This window comes from Saimiri boliviensis, chromosome 2 (genome assembly GCF_048565385.1).
Source record: "Saimiri boliviensis isolate mSaiBol1 chromosome 2, mSaiBol1.pri, whole genome shotgun sequence".
Classification (NCBI taxonomy): domain Eukaryota; kingdom Metazoa; phylum Chordata; class Mammalia; order Primates; family Cebidae; genus Saimiri; species Saimiri boliviensis.
In genome coordinates this window covers 11,985,852-12,010,427 of record NC_133450.1, presented here as the reverse complement: position 1 = coordinate 12,010,427, position 24,576 = coordinate 11,985,852, and the positions used below count along the sequence as shown (strand labels likewise).

At 46.0% G+C, this 24,576-nt stretch overlaps 2 protein-coding genes across 7 annotated transcripts in view; one reads left to right on the top strand and one right to left on the bottom strand.

The window, feature by feature from the left end:
* ZWILCH (zwilch kinetochore protein) overlaps positions 1-1,438 on the top strand; it is a 48,025-nt gene extending 46,587 nt beyond the window's left edge. For 2 of the 3 annotated variants that reach the window (XM_010340313.3, XM_074392760.1), the window contains exon 19: positions 863-1,438. The gene's annotated coding sequence lies outside the window, so the exon portion shown is untranslated. The remainder of the gene's footprint in view (positions 1-862) is intronic. The other variant, XM_010340312.3, reaches the window with a different exon arrangement.
* Positions 841-23,550, bottom strand: LCTL (lactase like). 4 transcript variants are annotated; one of them, XM_074392763.1, is made up of 15 exons: positions 23,406-23,544; positions 22,822-23,004; positions 22,269-22,432; positions 21,531-21,618; positions 20,860-20,969; positions 16,260-16,388; positions 16,079-16,174; positions 13,453-13,507; positions 13,194-13,355; positions 9,300-9,314; positions 5,359-5,633; positions 4,425-4,551; positions 4,039-4,238; positions 2,259-2,322; positions 1,034-1,149 (listed from the first exon to the last, which is right to left on the bottom strand). In XM_074392763.1, exons 2-15 carry the CDS (start codon positions 22,937-22,939, stop codon positions 1,034-1,036), a joined length of 1,719 nt encoding a protein of 572 aa, XP_074248864.1. In that variant the 5' UTR covers positions 22,940-23,004; positions 23,406-23,544. The 4 variants fall into 4 exon arrangements, with proteins under 4 accessions (XP_074248863.1, XP_074248862.1, XP_074248865.1 ...); XM_074392762.1 differs by lacking the exon at positions 4,039-4,238 and having other exon boundaries at positions 841-1,149; positions 23,406-23,550; XM_074392761.1 differs by lacking the exon at positions 9,300-9,314 and having other exon boundaries at positions 841-1,149; positions 23,406-23,548.
* Positions 23,551-24,576: the final 1,026 nt, after the last annotated feature.

The window sequence follows — 24,576 nt, the reverse complement described above, 5'->3', positions numbered from 1 at the left end:
AATGCATGAGATTTTTTTTTTTTACTTCCTGTTGATTTGCAAAGGTTGTTCTTAAGCCACGTTTTATCCCCAAAATAAATGGAAATCAATTAATTTTAGCATTTTAACAGTTAAGAGTAAAATGAATCTTTATTATAAAAAACAAGATACTGAGTTACCTAGAAGATAATAAATAAACATATATTTCTTTGAGGTATTGAATGAAGCAAGTTGAATTTAGTCAGCATTTGTGTCAGAAGAGTATATGTGCTCATTTACTTGATACCCACCTCACGCTTTTCTGTGCTTGGCTAATAAAATGTACAACCTGGAAGGATTGTTACCTATAGATTTCTTTTCTTTTCTCTTTTGAGACGGAGTCTTCTCTGTTGCACAGGCTGGAGTGCAGTGGTGTGATCTCAGCTCACTGCAATCTTCACCTCCCAAGTGATTCTCCTGCCTCAGCTTCCCGAGTAGCTGGGATTAAAGGCACCCACCACCATGCTTAGCTAGTTTTTGTATTTTTAGTAGAGACAGGGTTCAACCATGTTGGCCAGGTTGGTCTCGAACTTCTGGCCTCAAGTGATTCACCTGTCTCAGCCTCCCAAAGTGCTGGGATTACAGGCATGAGCCACTGCACCTGACCAGGTTGATTTCATCTATCAGATATAAGATGGTGCTGAGATGGCAATCCTTTGAATATTAAAGTAATATTTTTGGACAGATTTTAGAGTGATAAACTGTCGAGTCACAATAGTTTGTATACTGTGACCCCATTTTTGTAAATAATTCATAATATACATTCATTATATACAGCAAAATGTTAACATTAACTTTAGGAGGGGAGAGATTAACAAGTGATTTTTTTTTTTTTTAATTTCAGCTTATTTTTATTTTCTAATTCTTAAATCCCAGCACAAGCCAAAAAGAGAAAGAGAAGAAAAGGTAATTATCGTAGAACGTGAAAACAGAAATATATGTAAACCCTGAAAGCAGAAAAGGGACGAAGATCCTGAAAATTCTCTTATGAAACTCCAAAATTGGTAATCCTGTCTCAGTTCTGCCTCCTCAGGAGGAGCATTAGTAGAACAGCAGCGATGAGAACGCAGAGGGAGCAGACAGTAGGTACCACAATCTCCGTGACCATTTGCATGTGACTTAGCAAGGGCTCTGAAATGACAAAAGGGAACAAGGACCACCAATGAGGACAGGATCTTTTAAGTAAACACAGCTTTATCCCAGAAGCTTTAACTGTATTGGAAAAACTTGTATATTCCTATAACCTGAAAACAAATTATGGTAGTTCTTGTATAGTTGAATAATAATCTAAGAGTTAATGAACAGCGTATGTCATGTGTATTACTGATAAAGTAGTGGCCACTTATCTAATAGCCACTTTTAGTTTGTGTGCCAGGTGCTCTGGTTACTGAGATAAATAAAGCTCTGGACATCTTCACAAGGAGTTGACAGGCTCATCAGTGAATTCTGTACCATGTTTCAACATTGTTTAGTTTAATGGAATATACATTCTTAATATTCCCTGATTATTTAAATTTGCTGGGGGTGGGGGCGGTGGTACATGTTGCTGTCGTGGCCTGTAAAAATAGCTAGTTTGCTAAGATTTGGTCTAGCACCTTCCACCTCCACGACCGCATTAAAGATGAGTTTGTTAAAAAAGGAAGTATCTTTCTCCGATTGTCCTTATGGAGAAATAAAGATAAAATTCAAAGAAACAAATGATACGTGTTGGCATTTCCTGATGCATAGTTGCATCTTTGTTATGTGACATCTCTGATCTTTTTAGATCCATTGCATAGGAAATGATGTCTCCTATGAAGATAGGGACCTCGTTTTGTTCATTGCAGTATCTCATGATTTAAAACATTCCTTGGCAAGTAGAGAGTGCTTAATAATTGCTTGCCAATTGAACATAAGATCTCAAGTGTTCTTTTCATCTTCATCCCATTTGGTATAATGGTTGGCTTTTCCTCTCCGTGCCCAAACACACTGTAACAAAAATAGTAGGTATATAAATTCATAGTTGGATTCCAAAAGGATAAAACTTGAATGGATAAAATATTTCTCTTTCATGGTAGATTATTTATGTTTAAAATGCTTATAAAAAGAAATTTGACATTGCTTCAAAGTAAAGAAACCTGATTTTAATCATAAGCAGTTTTGGAAGATTGACTTCAAGTAGAGTTACATTTCGAGATTTTGGTAATGATATATATAATTATTTAATTACTAAAGAAAAACATGAAAATGTACTGACTCACCTGCAGCAAGCATCTGATTGTTGATAGAGCAAGTTTCCAAAGCTTTCTGGTGCCAACTTTCCACCTAATAAAAACCCACTTGATAAGTAATGTTGTCTTAAGACTAATTTTTTGCTGTTTCAAATCATTTTTGAAATAAATGTGGAATAAAATATTTTTATAAGTATCTGTAGTCTGTTTTTAAATCATCTTTACTTGTAGTTTAAATTAGTTAAATTTACATCCATGTACATCATAGTCAGGGGGTCAAAGAACAGTCTTTGTTCTTGAGTGTACAGGCTAGTGCTATTCTAATCATTTAAAAGTAGCAAATGCTATACGGCTATTAGTCACTGTTTCCATTTAGTAGTCCTACTGGGTTCACCTTAAAATACTTTTGGTAAACAAATGAGATATACTTTTTATTTTTATTAAGACACTTTTTATTAAAAAAATTTTTTTTCAGACAGAGTCTCACTCTGTTGCCCAGGCTGGAGTGCTGTGGCGTGATCTTGGCTCACTGCAACCACCACCTCCCGGGTTCAAACAATTTTCCTGCTTCAGCCTCCTGAGTACCTGGGACTATAGGCGCATGCCACCATGCCTAGCTAAATTTTTGTATTTTTAGTAGAGATGGGGTTTCACCATGGCCAGGATGGTCTTGATTTCTTGACCTCATGCTCCACCCACCTCAGCCTCCCAAAGTGCTGGGATTACAGGCATGAGCCATCACACCTGGCCTATTTTAATTTTTAGAAACAGAGTCTTGCTCTGTTGCTCAGGCTGGAGTGCAGTGGAACAATCATAGCTCACTGCAGCCTCAAACTCTTGGGCTCAAGTGATTCTCAATGCCTCAAGTCTCCCAAGTAGCTGGGACTGTAGGCACACCACCACATCCAGCTGGTTTTTAAATTTTTTGTAGAAACGAGATCTCGCTGTGTTGCCTATGCTGGTCTTCAACACTTGGCCTCAAGCAGTCCTCTCACCCCAGCCTCCCAAGGTATTGGGGTTACAGGCGTGAGCCACTGTACCTGCCAAGACACTCTAAATTAGGGTTTATATTCCCTACCAACTGGTGCCTCAGCATAGAGAATAGAGAGCTTCTAGAAAAATTTTCAGGTTATTGAAAATGTTTGGGCCGGGCATGGTGGCTCACACCGGTAATCCCTCATCTCTACTAAAAATACAAAAATTAGCCAGGTGTGGTGGCATGCGTCTGTAATCCCAGCTACTCATGAGGCTGAGGCAGGAGAATTGCTTGAACCTGGGAGGTGGAGGTTGCACTGAGCCAAGATCGTGCCACTGTACTCCAGCCTGGGAGACAGAGCAAGACTCTGTCTCCAAAAAAGAAAAAGAAAAAATGGTAGATTACTTTAGATCTTATTTTGAAGCCTGCGTTTGTATGGCTCTGCTGAGTGGCTGGAAAATCGATGAACATGTTATGTAATTATACGTTTGATTTACTTAAATATTTTCATATATGTTGAAGAATAGGTATTTGTTTGCATTAAGACACAGATTTAGAGTAACTTTCAACTAGAAGTCTCTTAATTTTGGCCCATCATAGCTTAAAGCAAACGGAACTCCTGCATAACCTCTGGTTGTGCCCTGATACTGGAGTTTATGGGATGCTTGCTCCATCCTAAGCAAATGCGCAAAGGGGTGAAATAAACGGCCACACTGCATACTCCTTTCCTCTTTCGTGGAGGAAAGAGGAGAGGTACTTGCCAAGCTCTTTGTGTTTTCCAGCTACCTAGCTCTTCTAAAGTTCAGAACAGATAACATTGTTAATTAGGCCTACCTCTCTTGGATTGGGAAACCCACTGGCAATGATAATCTTCTTGTAATATTGAACTGAAGCCTTTGGATAGCGAGGCTTATTTCTGTCGTTAAATTCAACATAGTAGAATCCATATCTATCTGAGTATCCTTTCTCCCATTCAAACTTATCCAACAGAGACCAGGAAGTATACCCCTTTATATTAGCACCATCTTTTATAGCTGTAAAGACATTTTATTCCATTTTAAATATATTTCATTTACTTAGAAAAATAAAACTGTGAAGATAATGTTAAAATGTTTTCATTTGTGAAATTTAGAACCAAGTTTCAGTTGATCATGCGTGTTAATCACATTTTGTCTCAGTTAAGTGGGAAAACATGCAGACAGACTTGGTTTGCGTCTCACCTTTTAGCATTTCATTTATGTATCCTTTAAGGTATTGAATTCTCCACTCATCACATAACTGAGTACAGTGGAATTTCTGAGATGCTCCATTTTCCATCACGTATATGGGAGGATTGCCATACTGAGTCTGAAAGTGAGTCATAGCAACAAATATTTAAAAAGTTCTAACCGTACTACAGGTAGGTTTCTGAGTCAGAGGCTCAGATAGAAACACATATTCAAGCCTGCCAGATTCTAATCAAGTATATTTTCACATGTAGTAGATGTCAGATAATGTTTATTTAGAGATTAGTGTAGGTGGGAGACAGGTTCATATGAAGAATGTACTTCTTAATACATGAGCATCGTTGCTGGATACGGTGGCTCATGCCTGTAATCCCAGCACTTTGGGAGGCCGAGGTGGGCCAATCACCTGAGGTCAGTAGTTCAAGACCAACATGGCAAAACCCTGTGTCTACTAAAAATACAAAAATTAGCCAGGTTTGATGGCAGGCACCTGTAATCCCAGCTACTTGGGAGCCTGAGACATAAGAATTGCTTGAACCTGGGAGGCAGAGGTTGCAGTGAGCTGAGATTGCCACTGCCCTCCAGCCTGGGCGACCAAGCAAGACTCTATCTCAAAAAAAAAAAAAAAAAAAAAGAGCATTGTTGGAGGAGGCAACATGTACACTTTGGTCTTGTTCTTTGCCGCATATTCCAGTTTAGGTGAGGAAGACAGCAAAATAAGTATGTGGGATAAGAATTTTAGCTAAAGGTATATACATACAAATGGTTATGCATGGTAGGCAAGGGTCTGTAAGGCCTCTACTTAGGCCTCCAAAATATGAGTAATTAGGTTTATTTTATTAACTTTCTAATGTATGGACCTGAGCTAAAGCTTTGAGAACACAAATTCAATCTAAATGTCCTTTGAATAGGTTAATGCGATCATCACCTGAGCAAAGTTGAGGAGCCTCCTAAATCCCCATGGCACAGAATACAGCCATTTAGACCCCAGATCTGGCCAGTTTGGGTCAACCAGTTCCATCAAGTCACGATCGTTCTGGTAGCTGGGCCCCTGGCGGGAGGGGTAGTTCCTTTCCGTGATGTACCGAGTAGTAAAATGACCTAATCCCAAGAAGTCAGATGTGCCTTTAATGTAGCTCTTCTCCTGGAGTGAGAACACTGGTAACCTCGACATCTCCAGGCCTTGCTCTGCACTCTTTCTTCCTTTAGAGAGAGAAAAGCAGAATTTAACAATGCCTGATTTTCTCCCTATCACTGTGTTACATATCATGATGACAGTGACATGCTGACATAAAAGCTGGGCTTTAGGATTCATCTGCATGGGAAGTATAACCTTAGCCATTCAACATGGAATTTTTGAAATTTCAATACTATCCAAAAAATGGAGTTTTTAATCACTTAAAAGTATTTTCACAGATTATTCAATAAGTGGTGTGTAGCCAACTGGAAAAAAAGACAACTTGGGCTCCTATATTGTTCCTTACATTAAAAATGGGTAATTTGGCCAGGCGCCGTGGCACTTGCCTGTAATCCCAGCACTTTGGGAGGCTGAGGCAGGTGGATCATGAGGTCGGTAGTTTGAGACCAGCTGACCAACATGGTGAAACCATGTCTCTACTAAAAATATAAAAATTAGCTGGGCATGGTAGCATGCATCTGTAACACCAGCTACTTAGGAGGCTGAGGCAGGATAATCGCCTGAACCCAGTAGGCGGAGGTTGCAGTGAGCCAAGTTCGCTCCATTGCACTCCAGCCTGGGCAGTAAGAGTGAAACTCCATCTCAAAAAATTAAAAAATTAAAATGGGTAATTTTAGCTGCCTCTGAGAAGGGAACTGGAAGGCCAGTGATGGTACGTCCTATCTTTGAAAGTTATAAAAGCATATGTTCTTTCACTGATAATTCCAAATCTGTTTACACTTTACTCACACATGTAAAGAGATGTGTGTACAAGGATCTTCATTATAGACTGAGTAGCAAAAGCTTGGAAACAACCTCAGTGTCTGTCAGTAGGGACTGGTTACATAAATGATGAAATATCCATCAGTTCAACACTGCAGCCATTAGAACAAATGAGGTGGCGGCCGGGCGCGGTGGCTCAAGCCTGTAATCCCAGCACTTTGGGAGGCCGAGGCGGGTGGATCACGAGGTCAAGAGATCGAGACCATCCTGGTCAACATAGTGAAACCCCGTCTACTAAAAATACAAAAAATTAGCTGGGCATGGTGGTGCGTGCCTGTAGTCCCAACTACTCAGGAGGCTGAGGCAGGAGAATTGCCTGAACCCAGGAGGCGGAGGTTGCGGTGAGCCGAGATCGCGCCATTGCACTCCAGCCTGGGTAACAAGAGCGAAACTCTGTCTCAAAAAAAAAAAAAAAAAAAAAAAAAGAACAAATGAGGTGGCACTTTCTATAGCGAATGTGGAAAGCTTGCTGGGATGTATGTTTCAGTGAAAACAAGCTTCAGAATGTTGCATGTAATCACAAGTATATACACTGACCATATGCACAATCAATCTCTGGACATGTACTTGCTTCTGGGGAGGAAGGGAAAGAGACCTGACTTCTTGATACTTTTTTTAAAAAATTTGAGACTTATCCATGTGTGAGCTATGTAAAAATGGTTTTTAATATATAAATCAAGAAAAACATTTCCCATGAATTGATCTAAATATAACCACAAGAATAGTTCCAAAGAGAATAGTTTACATAAAATGATTACAAAGTTTGTGTTATTAAATACTTCTAAGAAATTAGCATAAAACAAATAAAAATTGGCATGTTATTTCAGTCACATTCAGTAACTTCAGAAAAATCACCAGCTATTGTCATTGTCCTTGATATACAGTAGCCACTTGCAGCATGTGGCTATTAAAATATAGTGACCGAAGGATTGCATTTTTAATGTTTAATTTTTAAAAATTTTAATATACACTGGTGGCTAGAAGCTGTTGTATTAGATAATTGGATAGCGCATATATAGAACATTTCCATCACTGTGGAAAGTTCTGGTGAACGGCACTGATCTGGAAATACTTTTGTTTATATATTTACTGTGAGTAAAAGAGTACCTTTTTTTTTCCTTTTTGAGACAGAGTCTTGCTCTGTTGCCACGCTGGAGTGCAGCAGTGCAATCTCAGCTCATTGCAACCTCCACCTCCCGGGTTCAAGTGATTCTCCTGCCTCAGCCTCCTGAATAGCTGGGATTACAGGTGTGTGCCACCATGCCCAGCTAATTTCTGTATTATTAGTAGAGACGGGGTTTTACCATGTTGGTCAGGATGGTCTCAATCTAAGAGTACTTCTAAAAGTCCTGGAAGTAATTTGTGAACAAGACTTCGGGTAGAAAGCTTTCAGTACTAAATAAAACTAACTGCTTAGAGGATCCTTCTTTCCACACTGTGCAAAAGAAAAGCTCAGCCTATTTCCCACGTGCATCATCACAAAATTGGAGTTGGTAGGGACTGGGATTATTGGCATTAAGTGCTCTCTGACAAACAGTCGATTTTGCTTTTTAATGCAATCTTTTTGTGGCACCTGCAATGGGCCTCTGAGGGTCCTAAGAGAATGAATGGACCGTGTGTCTACAGGGACGTGGGCCCTGTCAGTCCCTTCATGAAGGCTTTTTTCTTGTACATGTTGAGGAAATCATTGTCAAGATTTTGAGTGTATGTGTATAGATGTGTCAAAGAACTGGTTGTCACCAAAAGATTTTTAAATATTTTGTCAGCCGGGCGAGGTGGCTCACACCTGTAAGCCAGCACTTTGGGAGGCTGAGGCAGGTGGATCACCTGAAATCGGGAGTTTGAACCAACCTGGCCAACATAGTGAAACCCCGTCTCTACTAAAAATAAAAAAAATTAGCCAGGTGTGGTGGCGGGTGCCTGTAGTCCCAGCTACTCAGGAGGCTGAGGCAGGAGAATCACTTGAACCTGGGAGGCGGAGGTTGCAGTGAGCCGAGATTGCGCCACTGCACTCCAGCGTGGGTGACAGAGTGAGACTCTGTCTCAAAAAAAAAAAAAAAAAAAAAAAATTTTTTTTGTCTAATGCCTTCATTTTCAGATAATATTAAGAGGCAAAGAGAAGCACCTTGCCCAGTCACTCACTAGTTAGTGACAGAGTTGGAATTAGAACTTGCTACCTCCTGTTCCAGATAAGTCTGTTTGATAAATGTGTTTTAGAAAGAGGCATTGCGTTTTTCAGATACCTCAAACAGCTCTGTTGGATGAAATAGTAACCCAATAACTGTTATTTTTGTGTCTCTCCTTTTTTTTAGGGTGCGTGCCGGCTGACGCCTTTAAATCAGAGATAATATGTTTAAATTTCTATGCTCAGACACTGCCGGTCGCCTACCCAGTAGTCCCATGCCTGTCTTCTTCTGTGCCCCTCCTCCCCAGCCTCTCCCTGGTCGTGATGGTCTAGGGCATCACCTGACCTAAGCATGTGACGGTTCTGTCCCTTGAGGCACAAAGGGACAGAAGCTGTTTCCTGGGAAGATTTTTCTTGTTCTTTAAAATAGTGAAGAGGAATGGCTGGGCACACTGGTTCACACCTGTAATTCCTATAATTTGGGAGGCCAAGGTGGGCAGATCGTTTGAAACCAGGAATTCGAGACCAGCCTGGCCAACATAGCCAAATCCCGTTTCTACTAAAAATACAAACAATTAGCCAGGCATGGTGGTCCGAGCCTGTAATCCCAGCTACTCGGGTAGCCAAGGCCCGAGAATCGCTTGAACCCAGGAGGCAGGAGGCAGAGATTGCAGTAAGCCAAGATTGCACCACTGCACTCCAGCCTCGGCAACAGTAAGAGACTGTCTCAAACAAACAAACGAACAAACAAACAAAAAACTTAAGAGGAACAAGAAAAGGATACCTGCTTTCACCAGTTCTATTCAACATAGTAATGAGAGTTCCAGCCAGAGTAATTATACAAAAAGAAATAAAAGGCATCTAAATTAGAAAAGAAGTAAAAATTAACTCTGTTCAGATGATACGATCTTATATACAGAAAATCTTAAAGATACCATAAAAAATTTGTTAGAGCTAATAAGTGAATTTGGCAAGTTAGCTTCCTTACAGAGGCAACACAGAAACCAGTTACATTTCTATACATCAACAATGAACAATCTGAAAATGAAAATAAGAAAATACCACTTAGCATCAAAAAAAAAAATTTAGAAATTAACCAAAGAGATGAAAGACTTGTATAACAAAACCTACAAAACACTGCTGAAAGAAATTAAAGAAAACATAAATAAATGGAAACACATGTCACGTTCTCGGATTAGACCTAATGTTGTTAAATGTCAACACTGCCTGAAGTGATGTACAGATTAAACATAGTCCCTGTCAAAATCCCAGTGACTTTTTTTTTGTCAAGTAGAAAAACCCATCCTAAGATATGTATGGAATCTCGGTGACTGTGAATAGTCAATAACAATACTGAAAAAGAAGTGCAAAGCTGGAGAACTCACATTTCCTGATTTTAAAACTTACTACAAAGCTACAATAATCAAAACACTGTGATTGGCAAAAAGACCAATAGGATAGAATGAGGAGCCCAGAAATCAGCCCTCGTGTAAATGATGAAATGATTTTGTCAAGGGTGCCAAGACCATTCAATGGGGAAAGGGTACTCTTTTCAATAAGAGGTACTGGGAGAACTGGATATTCACATGCAAAAGAATGAAACTGGGCTCTTCACAAAAAATGGATCAAAGACCTAAATGGAAGACCTAAAACTACAACACTTAAAAGAGGCTGCACATGGTGGCTCACGCCTGTAATCCCAGCACTTTGGGAGGCCAAAGCAGGCAGATCACCTGAGGTCAGGAGTTCAAGACCAGGCTGGTGAACATGGCAAAACCCTGTCTCCTAAAAATACAAAAATTAGACGGACATGCTGGTGCCTACCTTTAATCCCAGCTACTCAAGAGGCTCAGGCAGGGGAATCACTTGAATCTGAGAGCTGGAGGTTGCAGTGAGCCAAGATCATGTCACTGTACTCAGTCTCAAAAAAAAAAAAAAAAAACCTTAGAAGAAAACATGGCCTGGCACGGTAACCCACACCTGTAATCCCAGCACTTTGGGAGACCAAGGTGGGCAGATAGCTTGAGCCTAGGGCTTTGAGACCAGCTTGGGCTACATGATGAAACCCGGTCTCTACAAAGTATACAAAAAATTAGCTGGGCATGGTGGTGTGTGCCTGTGGTCCCTCAGGAGACTGAGGTGGGAGGATGAGCCTGGGGAGGTTGAGGTGAGTCACGATTACTCCACTGCCCTCCAGCCTGGGTGACAGAGCAAGAGACCCTGTCTCAAAAAAAAAAAAAAAGAAAAAAGAAAAAAGAAAGAAAGAAAGAAGGAAGAAAGAAGGAAGAAAAACAAAAAAGGAAAAATTACAGGCTTGAGCCACTGGAGAGGCTGAGGTGGGCAGATCAGCTGAGATCAGGAGTTCAACATCAGCCTGGCCAACATGGTGAATCCCCATCTCTACAAAAATACAAAAATTAGGTGGGGATGATGGCAGATGCCTGTAATCCCAGCTACTTGGGAGGCTGAGGAAGAATTGCTTGAACCGGGGAGGCAGAGGCTGCAGCAAGCTGAGATCACGACATTGCACTCCAGCCTGGGTGAAAGAATGAGACTCCACCTCAAAAAAAAAAAAAAAGAAAAGAAAAAGAAAAAAAACCAGACCAACAGCACCATGACATTTAATTAGGCAGTTATATCTTTTTTTTTTTAAATACTTCTGATCATTGTATTAAGGGCAATTATATCTTGACTCTGACACTAAAAGGCACAGGCAACAAAAATAGGCAAAAGGAACAAACATAAATAGACAAACTGGACTTCATGGAATTTTTTTAAAATTTGAGAATTGGCCAGGCGCGGTGGCTCAAGCCTGTAATCCCAGCACTTTGGGAGGCTGAGGCGGGTGGATCACAAGGTCAAGAGATCGAGACCATCTTGGTCAACAAGGTGAAACCCCGTCTCTACTAAAAATACAAAACATTAGCTGGGCATGGTGGTGCGTGCCTGTAACCCCAGCTACTCAGGAGGCTGAGACAGGAGAATTGCCTGAACCCAGGAGGCGGAAGTTGCGGTGAGCCGAGATCCTGCCATTGCACTCCAGCCTGGGTAACGAGCGAAACTCCGTCTCAAAAAAAAAAAAAATTAATTAAAAAAAAAAATTGAGAATCAAGACATGAGCAACAGAATAAAAAACCAACCCACATAGAATGAGAGGAAATATTTGCATACCATATATCTGATAAAATATTAGACTCTAGAATATGTAGAGAATTCCCAAAATTCAACAATAAAACAACCCAATTCAAAAATGGGCAAAGAACTTGAATTGGCATTTTTGCTGAAGAAGATCTACAAATGGCCAGTAGGCACATGAAAAGATGTTCTTACTAATTATTAGAGAAATACAAATCAAAACTGCAGTGAGATAGACCCTCACACCCATTGGGATGGCCATTATTAAGCAGAATAACAAGTGCTGGCAAGGATGTGGAGTAATTGGAACCTTTGTGTATTATTGCTGGGAATATAAAATGATGCAGCCACTGTTGAAAACAGTATGATGCTTCCTTAAAAAAGTTACAAATGGAATTTTTCATATGATCCAGCAATTACGCTTCTGGGTATATAGCCCAAATAACTGAAAGCTGGATCTTGAGATATTTGTACACTCATGTTTTTAGCATTATTCACAATAGCCAAAACATGGAAGCAGCATAAGTGTCTATTGATGGATGAATGAATAAGCAAAATGTGATACATACAGAAAATGGAATTTTTTTTGAGATGGAGTCTTGCTCTGTCGCCCAGGTTTGAGTGCAGTGGTGTGATCCTGGCTCACTGCAACCTCTGCCTCTCGCGTTCAAGCGATTCTCCTGCCTCAGCCTCCTGAGTAGTTGGGATTACAGGCATGTGCCACCACCACACCCGGCTATTTTCTGTATGTTTAGTGGAGATGGGATTTTGCCATGTTGGTCAGGCTGGTCTTGAACTCCTGATCTCAGGTTATCTGCCCACCTCAGGCTCCCAAAGTGCTGGGATTACAGGCATGAGCCACCATGCCCGGCTTACAATGGAATATTATTCAGCGTTAAAAAGGAACGAAATTCTGACATACTACAAAACAGATGAACCTTGAGAACATTATGCTAAGTAAAATAAGCCAGTCACACAAAGACAAATACCGTATGATTCCACTTATATGAGATACTTAGTCAAAATCATAGCAACAGTACAATAGTGGTTGCTATTTTTTTTTTTTTTTGACAGAGTCTCACTCTGTTGCTAGGCTGGAGTGCAGTGCTCCGTCTTGGCTCACTGCAACCTCCACCTCCTGGGTTTAAGCAGTTCTCCTACCTCAGCCTCCTGAGTAGCTGGGATTACAGGTGCCCGCCACCACCCCTAGCTAATTTTTGTATTATTTAGTAGAGACGAGGTTTCACCACATTGGTCAGGCTGGTCGTGAACTCGTGACCTTGTGATCTGCCCACCTCGACCTCCCAAAGTGCTGGGATTACAGGCATAAGCCACCACACCCGGCTGGTCTAGGGAAACTGAAATGTCTACGGTTCCTCCCTGCCAATTCAAATATCGGGTTCTCAGTTCTTTGGAGTCTGGATTATCCCTTGAGGACCTCACCCAGGCCCAATGAGCTCCTCATCCCCCTGCCTTTTGCTCATTTCACATGGGCTTAATAACTTGCCATGGTATCTGCAGTTTAAAATGACACTGGGCTCACCAATATAGTCCTTCATGACTTGGGGGTAGTCACCGGCATAAACGGGGTTGGCAAACCAGCCCAGACAGAACTGTAGATATCTCTCGGCAGCCTCTGTGTCCTTGGGGTTACTAATGTCCAGAGGTTCCCCCCAGTCACAGTTCAATGAAATTCCCACCAGACCTTAAAAGAAAAGAAAGAAAGGGAGTGGGAGGTGGACATGCCGTTGCTGCTCCGGGGACTTGGCTGTCCTGGGTACACGTGTGGGGCCACAGCTCACCTTGCTGCTTGCTGCGCCACGTGGTGTTATAAGAATGCCAGGCTTGGGCGTGGGCCTGAAAGGGGAGCAGAAATTCATCATAGGCACCTGGCTCATCCATTTCCTCCCTTTCAATCTGGTTAGCCTTTCCTTCCTAACTCTAGAGACCCAACTGAAGACCTATGATTTTCATCAATCCAGCCTTGATTATCCCAATCCAGTCTTCTTTCCTCTAACCCCTGGAGGCACTTATTTTCTTTACACTGTAGATGAAACTGGCTCTAAGTCTGGCTCAAACAACTTTGTGTTTTTATTTAGCATCAGGATCCACTGGGAACTTAACAAAATGCCAATCCATGGGCCCTTAACCAGACCTATTGCATCAGAAACTCAAAGTGGGGCCCAGCGGCCCAGCAATCTGTGTGTGTGTGTGTGTGTGTGTGTGTGTGTGTGTGTGTGTGTGTGTGTGTTTCCCTTGAGACAGTCATGCTCTGTCCCCCAGGCTGGAGTGCAGTGGTGCCATCTCGGCCTCTGCCTCCTGGGTTCAAGTGATTCTCCTGCCTCAGCCTCCTGAGTAGCTGGGACTACAGGTGCGTGCCACCACACCTGGCTAATTTTTCTATTTTCAGTAGAGACAGGGTTTTGTCATGTTGGCCAGGCTGATCCCAAACTCCTGACCTCGGGCCGGGCGCGGTGGCTCACGCCTGTAATCCCAGCACTTTGGGAGGCCGAGGCGGGTGGATCACAAGGTCAAGAGATCGAGACCATCCTGGTCAACATAGTGAAATCCCGTCTCTACTAAAAATACAAAAAATTAGCTGGGCATGGTGGTGCGTGCCTGTAATCCCAGCTACTCAGGAGGCTGAGGCAGGAGAATTGCCTGAACCTGGGAGGCGGAGGTTGCAGTGAGCCAAGATCGCACCATTGCACTCCAGCCTGGGTAACGAGGAAAACTCCATCTCAAAAAAAAAAATCTCCTGACCTCAAGCGATCTGCCAGCCTTGGCCTCCCAAAGTGCTGGGATTATAGGCATGAGCCCTGTGCTCGGCCAGCAATCTGTGCTTTGATAAGCTTTTTTATTTTTATTATTATTATTTTTTGAGATGGGGTCTTGCTTCTTGCCTATGCTGGACTTAAACTCCTAGGCTCAAGTGATCCTCCCTCCTGCCTCAGCCTCTCAAATAGCTGGGACAAAAGGCATGTGCCACCACACCCAGCTTAGTAATCATTTATTAAATGATTTTGGTGCTTGTTAAAGTTTGAGAAGCACCATATTAGAAGACCTGAATATCTGAAGGCTATAGAATTTGGGGTTGTCACTCAGAGAATCTTTATTTATCAAACTTCTTTTCTTATACTTCCTTTTGCCAACCAGCAGTAACCAAGTGAATCATGGTATTGTCTGATGAAGTGGAGTATGTCAAAACAGTATCAGAATCACATCGCTTCAGGTCGGGCGTGGTGGCTCACACCTGTAATCCCAACACTTTGGGAGGCTGAGGAGGGTGGATCACAAGGTCACGAGTTCAAGACCAGCCTGGCCAAGATGGTGAAACCCCATCTCCACCAAAAATGCAAAAAGTAGCTGGGTGTGGTAGCATATGCCTGTAATCCCAGCTACTCAGGAGGCTGAGGCAGGAGAATTGCTTGAACCCAGGAAGCGGAGGTTGCAGTGAGCTGAGATCACATCACTGCACAGCAGCCTGAGTGACAGAGCAAGACTCAGTCTCAAAAAAAGAAATCTTGAGGTTCTGCCCTTTAAATATTCACAATTTAAGAAATCATAAGCCAAATGTAAAAAGAATGAGAAAATGTTCTCCCTCACGTGAGTCTGGGGATCTGGTATGTCACCCAGTGGCTCCTTGCCTTCCAGCTTAGACAAATTCTCTACCTTCTGCTAAGTGTCCTTTGGGGCCAATCCCACATACCTTGTATCCCTGTTGTCCCGTTACCATCATCCATATCCTCATACATGTCCTGTAATGTCCTTAAATGTGGAGATAAGCTTTCCTCACCAGTGACAAGGCTTTCCAGTAGCCCTTCCTTCCTGTAGCATCTTCTCCACATGTCCCCTTTACCCTCTTGCTGTGACTGATGCCTGCTGGCCCTAAGACCACCTCCACTGCAGCGCCTTCGAGCAGAGGCTGTTTTTTCCATCACACTCCACATGTCTCTGAGCTAGGAGTGAGGTAAAGTCTGCCTGCTCATTACTGCTGCTTCCAAGCTATTTTTCCTTCCTCCTCCAAAAATCACAGGTTCAAGTCCATGCTCTGATGACCACTTCTAACTCCTCTTACTGCTGTCCTTGATCAACCCCAGTTACTTCTGTTCATTCACTAAAGATTTTAGCCCCTGGCTCACTGTCACACCCCTTGTTCCTCCTGTCACAGCTTGGGCCTATAGTTGACACATTTCCACACAGATGTGCTCCATCCCCTTGGCTAGGCTGTAAGCTCTTGGCAGCTGCTGTAACGGTTCAGCCATAGTGTCCAGCAGCACCCTGGGTTACAGGACACGCCCTCCATAAATCATCACAGAAAGGAAGGTGTTGTGGAGCATGCTGACTCCCAAGCGGACCAAGCTACAGCCCCCAGGGTAGGCTGAGCTGACCCTGAGGCTGTTCCGCCACCAGAAGGACCCGCCTCACCTTAATGATGTGGTGTGCTGCCTTGTACAGGCCGGTGCCACGGAGCTTCAGGCCCGGCGCGTGGTGGCCTGTCTCGTAGCCTTTTTCTGCCATTGCCTATAGGGACAGCAAGCAGGACCACAGCATCCATAAGAAGTGGCAGGGAGTGCCACGTTCTCCCACCTGGAGAGGCCCCGCTTACCCGAGGATCACTGAACGTGATCCAGTGCTTCACTCGGTCCCCAAAGGCCTCAAAGCACAGGTTGGCATAGTCTCTGAAGTAGTTGGCCATGCTCACGTTCTGCCACCCGCCGTATTTGACCTGGAGCAGCTGTGAACACAGAGAAGCAGGTTCCCCGTGAATGAACCTCAAAGCATTTTAAATGTGGAGATAAGCTGTGTGACAGTCCTCAGACGAACCAAGGAGAGGCCGCACAGGGAGACTCTGACTCTCACGCTAAGAACTGGATGGATTGAATATTTAAGAAAATGTGATCAGGCGCAGTGGCTCAGGTCTGTAATCCCAGCACTTTGGGAGGTGGAGGGTGGATCACGAGGTCAGGAGTTCAAGACCAGCCTGGCCAATATGGTGAAACCCCAACTCTACTAAAGATACAAAAATTTAGCCGGGTGTGATGGCACGTGCCTTTAGTCCCAGCTACTTGGGAGGCTGAAGCAGAAGAATCACTTGAACCTGGGAGGTGGAGGTTGCAGTGAGCTGACATCACACCACTGTACTCTAGCTTGGGTGACAGAGCGAGACTCCATCTCAGGAAAAAAAAAAAAAAAAAAAAAGGAAGGAAGAAAGAAAATGGTGCTGGGGAAAGGGGCCTGATCACTCGGAAGCATCTTGGCTCTCAGTTCTGGAGAAATGAGATCTGATGCTGGGAGGAACACTCTGATGAGGATTTTGAGGGCCATGCCGACATCAGGAAGCTCCGAGAAGCCTTGGGGCATGTCTGCCTTCTTCGGCAGAGGGCTTTCCCAACAAAGGCATCTGCTCATGATGGCAGAATTCTCCCAAGATTAGTTACTCTATCGAGACTACCTATTCAGCTCTCCTTGGCGGGATTGAGGGGATGTTAACGGGGCAGGTTGGTGAAAGCAGCCAGGGAAGAAGCTGGAAGGTTCATCTCCCTAAAGCCTGCTCTGCCCTCCCCAGTGAGAGGACCCCAGTAGCTCCCATTCCCACGGAATAAACCCAGTGCTCAGGCATCTCGGCTCAGCACTGAGGCCTTTGAGGTCTTCCCCGAGCCACTCCTCCAGCCTCTAATCTTTCCCTCTCCTGCCTGCTCCCCAAATTCTCACTGAACCAAACTGCTTGCCCAGCTTCCCCCTCTTTGCCATGCACCCTCCAATCAGAACACCCTTTCCTCCCACCTCCTGCCCAAACTTTCCAGGGCACGAATGGGACCACCTTCTCCGCAATGCCTCTCAGAAGCCCTGTCTCCACTCTGCCCTCCCATGGCCTTGCACCCAGCACTGCGTGTTCCCTGTCTATAACCCTAGACCCTTCAAGATGTAGTGAGGCCTACTGAATGAATGAAATCTTGCTTGAGGCTGGGCATGGTGGCTCATGCCTGTAATCCTAACACTTTGCGGGGCCAAGGCATGCAGATCACCTGAGGTCAGGAGTTCGAGACTAGCCTGGCCAACTTGGTGAAACTCCATCTCTCTTTTTTTTTTTTTTTTTTTTGAGACGGAGTTTTGCTCTTGTTACCCAGGCTGGAGTGCAATGGCGCGATCTCGGCTCACCGCAACCTCCCCCTCCTGGGTTCAGGCAATTCTCCTGCCTCAGCCTCCTGAGTAGCTGGGATTACAGGGATGTGCCACCATGCCCAGCTAATTTTTTTGTATTTTTAGTAGAGATGGGGTTTCACCATGTTGACCAGGATGGTCTCGATCTCTTGACCTCGTGATCCACCCGCCTCAGCCTCCCAAAGTGCTGGGATTACAGGCTTGAGCCACCGTGCCCAGCTGGTGAAACTCCATCTCTACTAAAAACACATAATTTAGCCAAGTGTGGCAGCTCATACCTGTAATCCCAACTACTGGGGAGGCTGAGACAGAAGAATCACTTGAACCCCAGAGGCAGAGGTTGCAGTGAGCTGAGATCATGCCACTGCACTCCAGCCTGGATGATAAAACAAGACTCTGTCTCAAAAAAAAAAAAAAAAAGAAAAGAAAAGAAAATAATGCTTGAGGCTGGGAATGGTAGCTCACGCCTGTAATTCCAGTTCTTTAAGAGGCCAAGGCAGGTGGATCTTAAGGACAGGAGTTCAAGACCAGCCTGGTCAAGATGGTGAACCCCTGTCTCTACTAAAAATACAAAAATGAGCCTCCAGCTACTCAGGAGGCTGAGGCAGAGAATTGCTTGAACCCAGGAGGTGGAGGTTGCAGTGAGCTGAGATCATGCCACCGCACTCCAGCCTGGGCTAGAGTGAGCCTCAGTCTCAAAAAAAAAAAAAAAAAAAATTGCTTGAATAGTAAGTAACATCGTGATGTTCTTTTTTTTTTTTTTTTTTTTTTTTGAGACGGAGTTTCGCTCTTGTTGCCCAGGCTGGAGTGCAATGGCGCGATCTCGGCTCACCGCAACCTCCGCCTCCTGGGTTCAGGCAATTCTCCTGCCTCAGCCTCCTGAGTAGCTGGGATTACAGGCACACGCCACCATGCCCAGCTAATTTTTAGTATTTTTAGTAGAGACGGGGTTTCACCATGTTGACCAGGATGGTCTCGATCTCTTGACCTCGTGATCCACCCACCTCGGCCTCCCAAAGTGCTGGGATTACAGGCTTGAGCCACCGCGCCCGGCTACATCATGATGTTCTTAAGCATGTTGTGATTTCATGGACATTGCTGGGGAAGGGGTCATATGAGTGCCAGTGGTACTGGCTCAAACAAATCAGAGAAAAAAGGCTAAACTTGTTCAACATGCTATGTTGCCAGATTTTTTTCTTTTTGAGACAGTTTCACTCTCATTGCCCAGAATGGAGTGCAACGGTACCATCTTGGCTCACCGCAACCTCCGTCTCCCAGGTTCAAGCAATTCTCTTGTCTCAGCCTCTCTAGTAGCTGGGATTATAAGCAACCACCACCATGCCCAGCTAATTTTTGTATTTTTAGTAGAGACAGGGTTTCAGCATGTTGGCCAGGTTGGTCTGGATCTCCTGACCTCAAGTGATCCACCCACCTCAGCCTCTCAGTGTTGGGATTACAGGTGTGAGCCACTGCACCTGGCTGTCAGATCTTAAAGACTTTTTTTTTTTTTTTTTTTTTTTTTTTGAGGTAGCATTTCACTCTCGTTGCCCAGGCTGGAGTGCAATGGCGCGATCTTGGCTCACTGCAACCTCCACGTCCTCTGTTCAAGCGATTCTTCCGCTTCAGCCTCTGGAGTAGCTGGGATTACAAGCATGCGCCACCACGCCCAGCTAATTTTGTATTTTTAGTAGAGACAGGGTTTCTCCATGTTAATCAGGCTGGTCTCAAACTCCTGACCTCAGGGGATCTGCCTGCCTGGGCTTCCCAAAGTGCTGGGATTACAGGGATTACAGGCGTGAGCCACCACACCCAGCCTAAAAGACATATCTTTATAGTTTTTAAAATTTGTTTTTATGTCAAGTTCTTTAAAAAACTAAAGGATTCACTCTTTTCAGTTACTATGAACATCAGTTAAAGCAGTGTGACCTCCCTGCCATACGTGAGTGCTTTGGTTTAATGTATGTCCCCTTGAATTCATGTTGAAACTTTATCCCCTGAGTAGTAGTATTGGGAGGTGTAGCGTTTGGCAGGTGATTGAGTCATGAGGGGTCTTTTTTCATGAATGGGATTAGGTGCCCTTATAAAAAGAGGGATACAGCCTTCAAGGCATCATCCTGGCAGCAGATACTGGGCCCTCACCAGAATCTGCACATGCCAGCGCCTTGGACTTCCCAGCCTCTAAAATGTGAGAAGATACATTCTCATTCTTTTTTTTTGCTTTTGTTTTTGTTTTTTTTTTTTGAGACTGAGTTTTGCTCTTGTTACCCAGGCTGGAGTGCAATGGCGCGATCTCGGCTCACCACAACCTCCGCCTCCTGGGTTCAAGCAATTCTCCTGCCTCTACCTCCCTAGTAGCTGGGACTACAGGCGTGCGCCACCATGCCCAGCTAATTTTTGTATTCTTAGTAGAGACGGGGTTTCACTATGTTGACCAGGATGGTCTCGATCTCTCGACCTCGTGATCCACCAGCCTTGGCCTCCCAAAGTGCTGGGATTACAGGCGTGAGCCATCGCGCCCGGCCACATTCTCATTCTTAATTACCAGTCTCAGGTATTCTGGTATAACAGCAAAAGTGGACTAAGACAGTGAGTCAGAGAGATTTTTCTTTTTTTTTTGAGACGGAGTTTTACTCTGTCACCCAAACTAGAGTGCAGTGGTGTGATCTCAGCTCACTGAAACCTCTGCCTCCTGGGTTCAAGCGATTCTTCTACCTCAGCCTCCTGAGTAGCTGGGATTATAGGTACATGCCACCACATCCAGCTAATTTTTGTATTTTTAGTAAAGATGGGGTTTCACCATGTTGGTCAGGCTGGTCTTGAACTCCTGACTTCGTGATCCGCCCTCCTCGGCCTACTGAAGTGCTGGGATTACAGGTGTGAGCCACCGTGCCCTGCCAAGATTTTTTCACTCACTCACATCTTATGGTCTGAGCCAGAATCCAAAACCTAGTCTCCGCCCACCTTGGCAACCCCAGTCCTCACACCAGGCTCTGTCCTGCTGGGCTGAGCCCTCCTTGGGCCTGTGAGCCTGCACAGATCCTCACCTGAGGCAGATCCCAGTGGTGCAAGGTCACGATGGGGGTGACGTTGCTGCTCAGAAGGGCATCGATAAGATCACTGTAGAATTTGATTCCCTTCTTGTTCACCTTCTCGTCTATAGGTGGAATAAAATAAGACGTTACAAGAAAGGCCCGTGGCCTTGGCCTTCTGTAGTGCAGCATTTCTGGGCCCTGTTGCTTTTTTTTTTTTTTTTTTTTTTTTTGAGACAGAGTTTTGCTCTGTCACCAGGCGCCAGGCTGGAGTGCAGTGGCGCGATCTCAGCTCACTGCAACCTCTGCCTCCTGGGTTCAAGAAATTCTCCTGCCTCAGCCTCCTGAGTAGCTAGAATTACAGACGTGTGCCACCAGGCCCAGCTAATTTTTGTATTTTAGTAGAGACAGAGTTTCACTATGTTGACCAGGATGGTATGTGCCTGCCTCAGCCTCCCAAAGTGCTGGGATTACAGGTGGGAGCCACCGCGCCCAGTCCCCCTGTTGCTTTTCGAAGGCCTAAGTCACCCTGGGAGCCCAGTTTCCTGAAGAACCTGTGAGAGCTGCTATCATCAGCAACCATGTTCGTGGGCTGGTCTCCCTCCCTGGACTCTGTGGCGCCCCTGCAAAGCCAATATGGCCGGAGGGGGCTGCACTTGGGCTCGGGAGGCGCTGCCCTAGCTCACCTCGGACGCCTGTGGGCAGGAGCCGGGGCCAAGACAGGGAGAATCGGTAGTGGCTGACGTGCAGTTCCCTCAGCAGAATGATGTCTTCCTGTGCAGACAGGGGTGGGAGGCAGGTCACCTGGGGCCCTGGCTGTGGGAGGTAGGGGTCATCGGGCCCCAGGGCCGAGGCTCACTCTTTTCTCTATCTGTTCGTGGGTGAGGAGGAACCTGCTTCCTCATCTGTACAACAGAGGCGTTGCCACCTGCCCCACGTCACGCAGGGGATACGCCGAGAGTCAGAGAAAACGCAGGACAGGGAGGCACTTGGAGAAGTCCTGCGGGCTGCCCTTATAAACCTGGGTGATGACTTCCTCAAGAAGCCACCCAGAGAGGAAAGCGGGTGCTGGGGATGAGCGGGTCCCACTCCCTCCACAGGCACAATTCACAAGCAGGGATCAGGGGTGCAGACCACTGCGGCTGTAGGTCCTGAAGCTGTGGCATCAGACCTTCAGCTCTCCCTCACCTGGCCTGAGGCACTGGCTCAGGGGACGCTCTGCTTTCCTTTCCTCCTCCATGCACCCCCACATTCTGGCCCCTCCAAAACCTCCGCCCCCACTGGCCCTGCCCGCTCTGGCTGCATGGGGGTAGAGGGTGTTTGGCAGAGCATGGGATTGACACCGTCACCAGGACTCCCCCAATACATCACCCCTTGCCTCCCAGCTAGGCACGTGTGCGTGCACACACACACACCGCACTCACCTGGACCTTGTGGTAGCCATCACAGGCGACATCTGCCGTCTCATTCCCGAGCACCTTCCCCTTCCCACTGTGCGTGAAGGCGTCCCAGATGCTGGGCCCTTTCCCGTCCTGGTCCCAAGCGCCCTCCGTCTGGTAGGCAGAACTGCCCACGCCCCAGGAGAAGCCTGAAGGGAGAGACCCGTGCTGGGCCCCGGGGGGCTCCCATGTGTCTCCCAGGCCTCAGGGACTGCCCTTCCCTACCATGCTGCCCCTGCCCCACTGGGGCCTGGTCTTCCCAGGAGGTAGGGTAGGAGAAGATACATTAAAAACATTTTTTGCACACTTTTAGCTCTGATTAGCATGTATTATCTGTGTAGTTTTTAGTAACTTAAAAAAAAAAAAAAAAGCTATTAGGAACTTTTAGAACAACCACACAGAGGGAAACCACTCAGAGGTGGGTTTTCTGTCCCGTCTGGAAGCAAGAACAGCAAACTCCTTGGTGAGTCAGCCAGGCTGGGCAGGTGGATGACAGACAGACAGGCAGGCAGACAGATGAACAGAGGTGTGGCCATACCAAAAGGGAAGGTTCCATAGTAGAAGGAGTCCTCTTCTGGGGACCCCATCCGGACGGCCCCCAGCCTGAGCACCAGCAGCAGCATCCACAGCAGGGTGGTGACCCACACTGGCTTCATGGCACCCGGCCCTCCCCCATACCTGAAAAAGGGCCCCCGCAGCCAGGCTGGTGGCCAGGTCCTGGCTTGGGGCAGAGGCCACGATGGAGGGGATGGAAAGGAGGACGCTTGATCTGGACCCGGCAGCAGAGGCCGGGGCTGGATGCTGACGCTGTTCCCGTGCCCGGGGAGCCGAGTCTGACTCCAAACTCCAAACCACCCCTTCTCCCTACCTTGGCTCCTGTCTGGTGGGGGAGACCCAGCCCATACCCGAGTGGCGTCTATCTAAGGGGAAAACCACCTCTACTTCAGGGAAGCTCCAGTCTGAGGGGGCAGGTGGGAAAACCCACAAGCCCCTTTGGCTCTCCCAGAGACACGCAGACCCCTCCCCCAAGCCAGGGTCACCCATCCCAGGGCCTCTGTCCTGCAAGCCAGGGAGACCCCTTCCATTGGGATCCCCTCTTTGGTGCCAGCCCAGCCAGCTTACCCAGGATCGTCCTTGGTCCCAGACACCCCAGACCGTCAGTCACTGGCAGCCAGAGCCCTCTCCCACTGACCCCAGGCCTCTGCTGTCCGGAGAGCAGAGCCACAGCGCAGCCGAAGGCTCTGGTTAGGGGCGTGGTTTGTGGCCCCAGAGACTTTCAATAGCCCCATTGAGTGGGGGCCCGGCAGGAATGCTGAGCTGGCCCGCACGGCCTGAGTCAGCAGCTGGGAAGCTTGGCACTGGGCCAGGGGGGCGGGGCGGAGGAGCCATCAATCAGCCCCCGACGCCGGGACAGAGGGGCAGCCGCGGAGGGGAAGAGACCCAGGCCTCCTGGCCCCTTCTGGGCCTGCCGTGCCACCTTCAGCACACCCTAGTCCTTCGAGTCCCGAGCTGGGGGTGGTGCAGGACGAGCGTGTGTTGCCATGTGTGTCTACTCGTCCCAACCGCCGAAACGAAAACCAAAACCACCACTGCAGAAGACAGAGTTGTTTTTCCACCTTGGCCTCCTCTCGTTGGATCCCTCATTCATTCCTTTCTTCACTCATTCATTCAACCAGCACCACCTCCTAGAACAGCCTGCCCTGTAGTCTCAGCACTTCCTGCTCCCATAGTCTGCGGCTCCCTTCCACAACTCTCTCAACTGGGCCTTACTGCTTTGTTGTTAGTTAATCTTTTTGTTACTCTTCCTTTGGGTCTTCAGTGGGTAGCACCTCCTCCAGGAAGCCTTTCTGGATTCATGCACCCTCAGGCCAGGCTAGGTTCTCTGGGTTTTCTGTGTCTTTTTAAATTTTGTTTTTTTAATCAGGACCTCATTTCTTTATTTTTGTCTCCCTTTTTTTTTTTCAAACGGAGTTTCAGTCTTGTTGCCCAGGCTGGAGTGCAATGGCACAATCTTGGCTCACTGCAACCTCCGCCTCTCAGATTCAAGCGATTCTCCTGCCTCAGATTCCCAAGTAGCTGGAATTACAGGCCCCCACCACCACGCCTGGCAATTTTTTTGTATTTTTAGTAGAGATGGGGTTTCTCCATGTTGGTCAGGCTGGTCTCGAACTCCCAACCTCAGCTGATCTGCCCGCCTCAGCCTCCCAGAGTGCTGGGATCACAGGTGTGAGCCACCGCAGTTGGCCTGCCTGCCTTTCCTTTCATTCCTTGCTTCCTTCCATTCTTTCTTTTC

Excerpts from the sequence above, each read along its gene's own strand:
- LCTL (XM_074392763.1), bottom strand. The coding sequence starts at position 22,939 with ATGAAGCCAGTGTGGGTCACCACCCTGCTGTGGATGCTGCTGCTGGTG. Across the intron at positions 22,433-22,821 it reads CTATGGAACCTTCCCTTTTG|GCTTCTCCTGGGGCGTGGGC; the intron begins GTATGGCCACAC and ends CTCTCCCTTCAG. Across the intron at positions 13,508-16,078 it reads CAGCACACCACATCATTAAG|GCCCACGCCCAAGCCTGGCA; the intron begins GTGAGGCGGGTC and ends CTCCCCTTTCAG.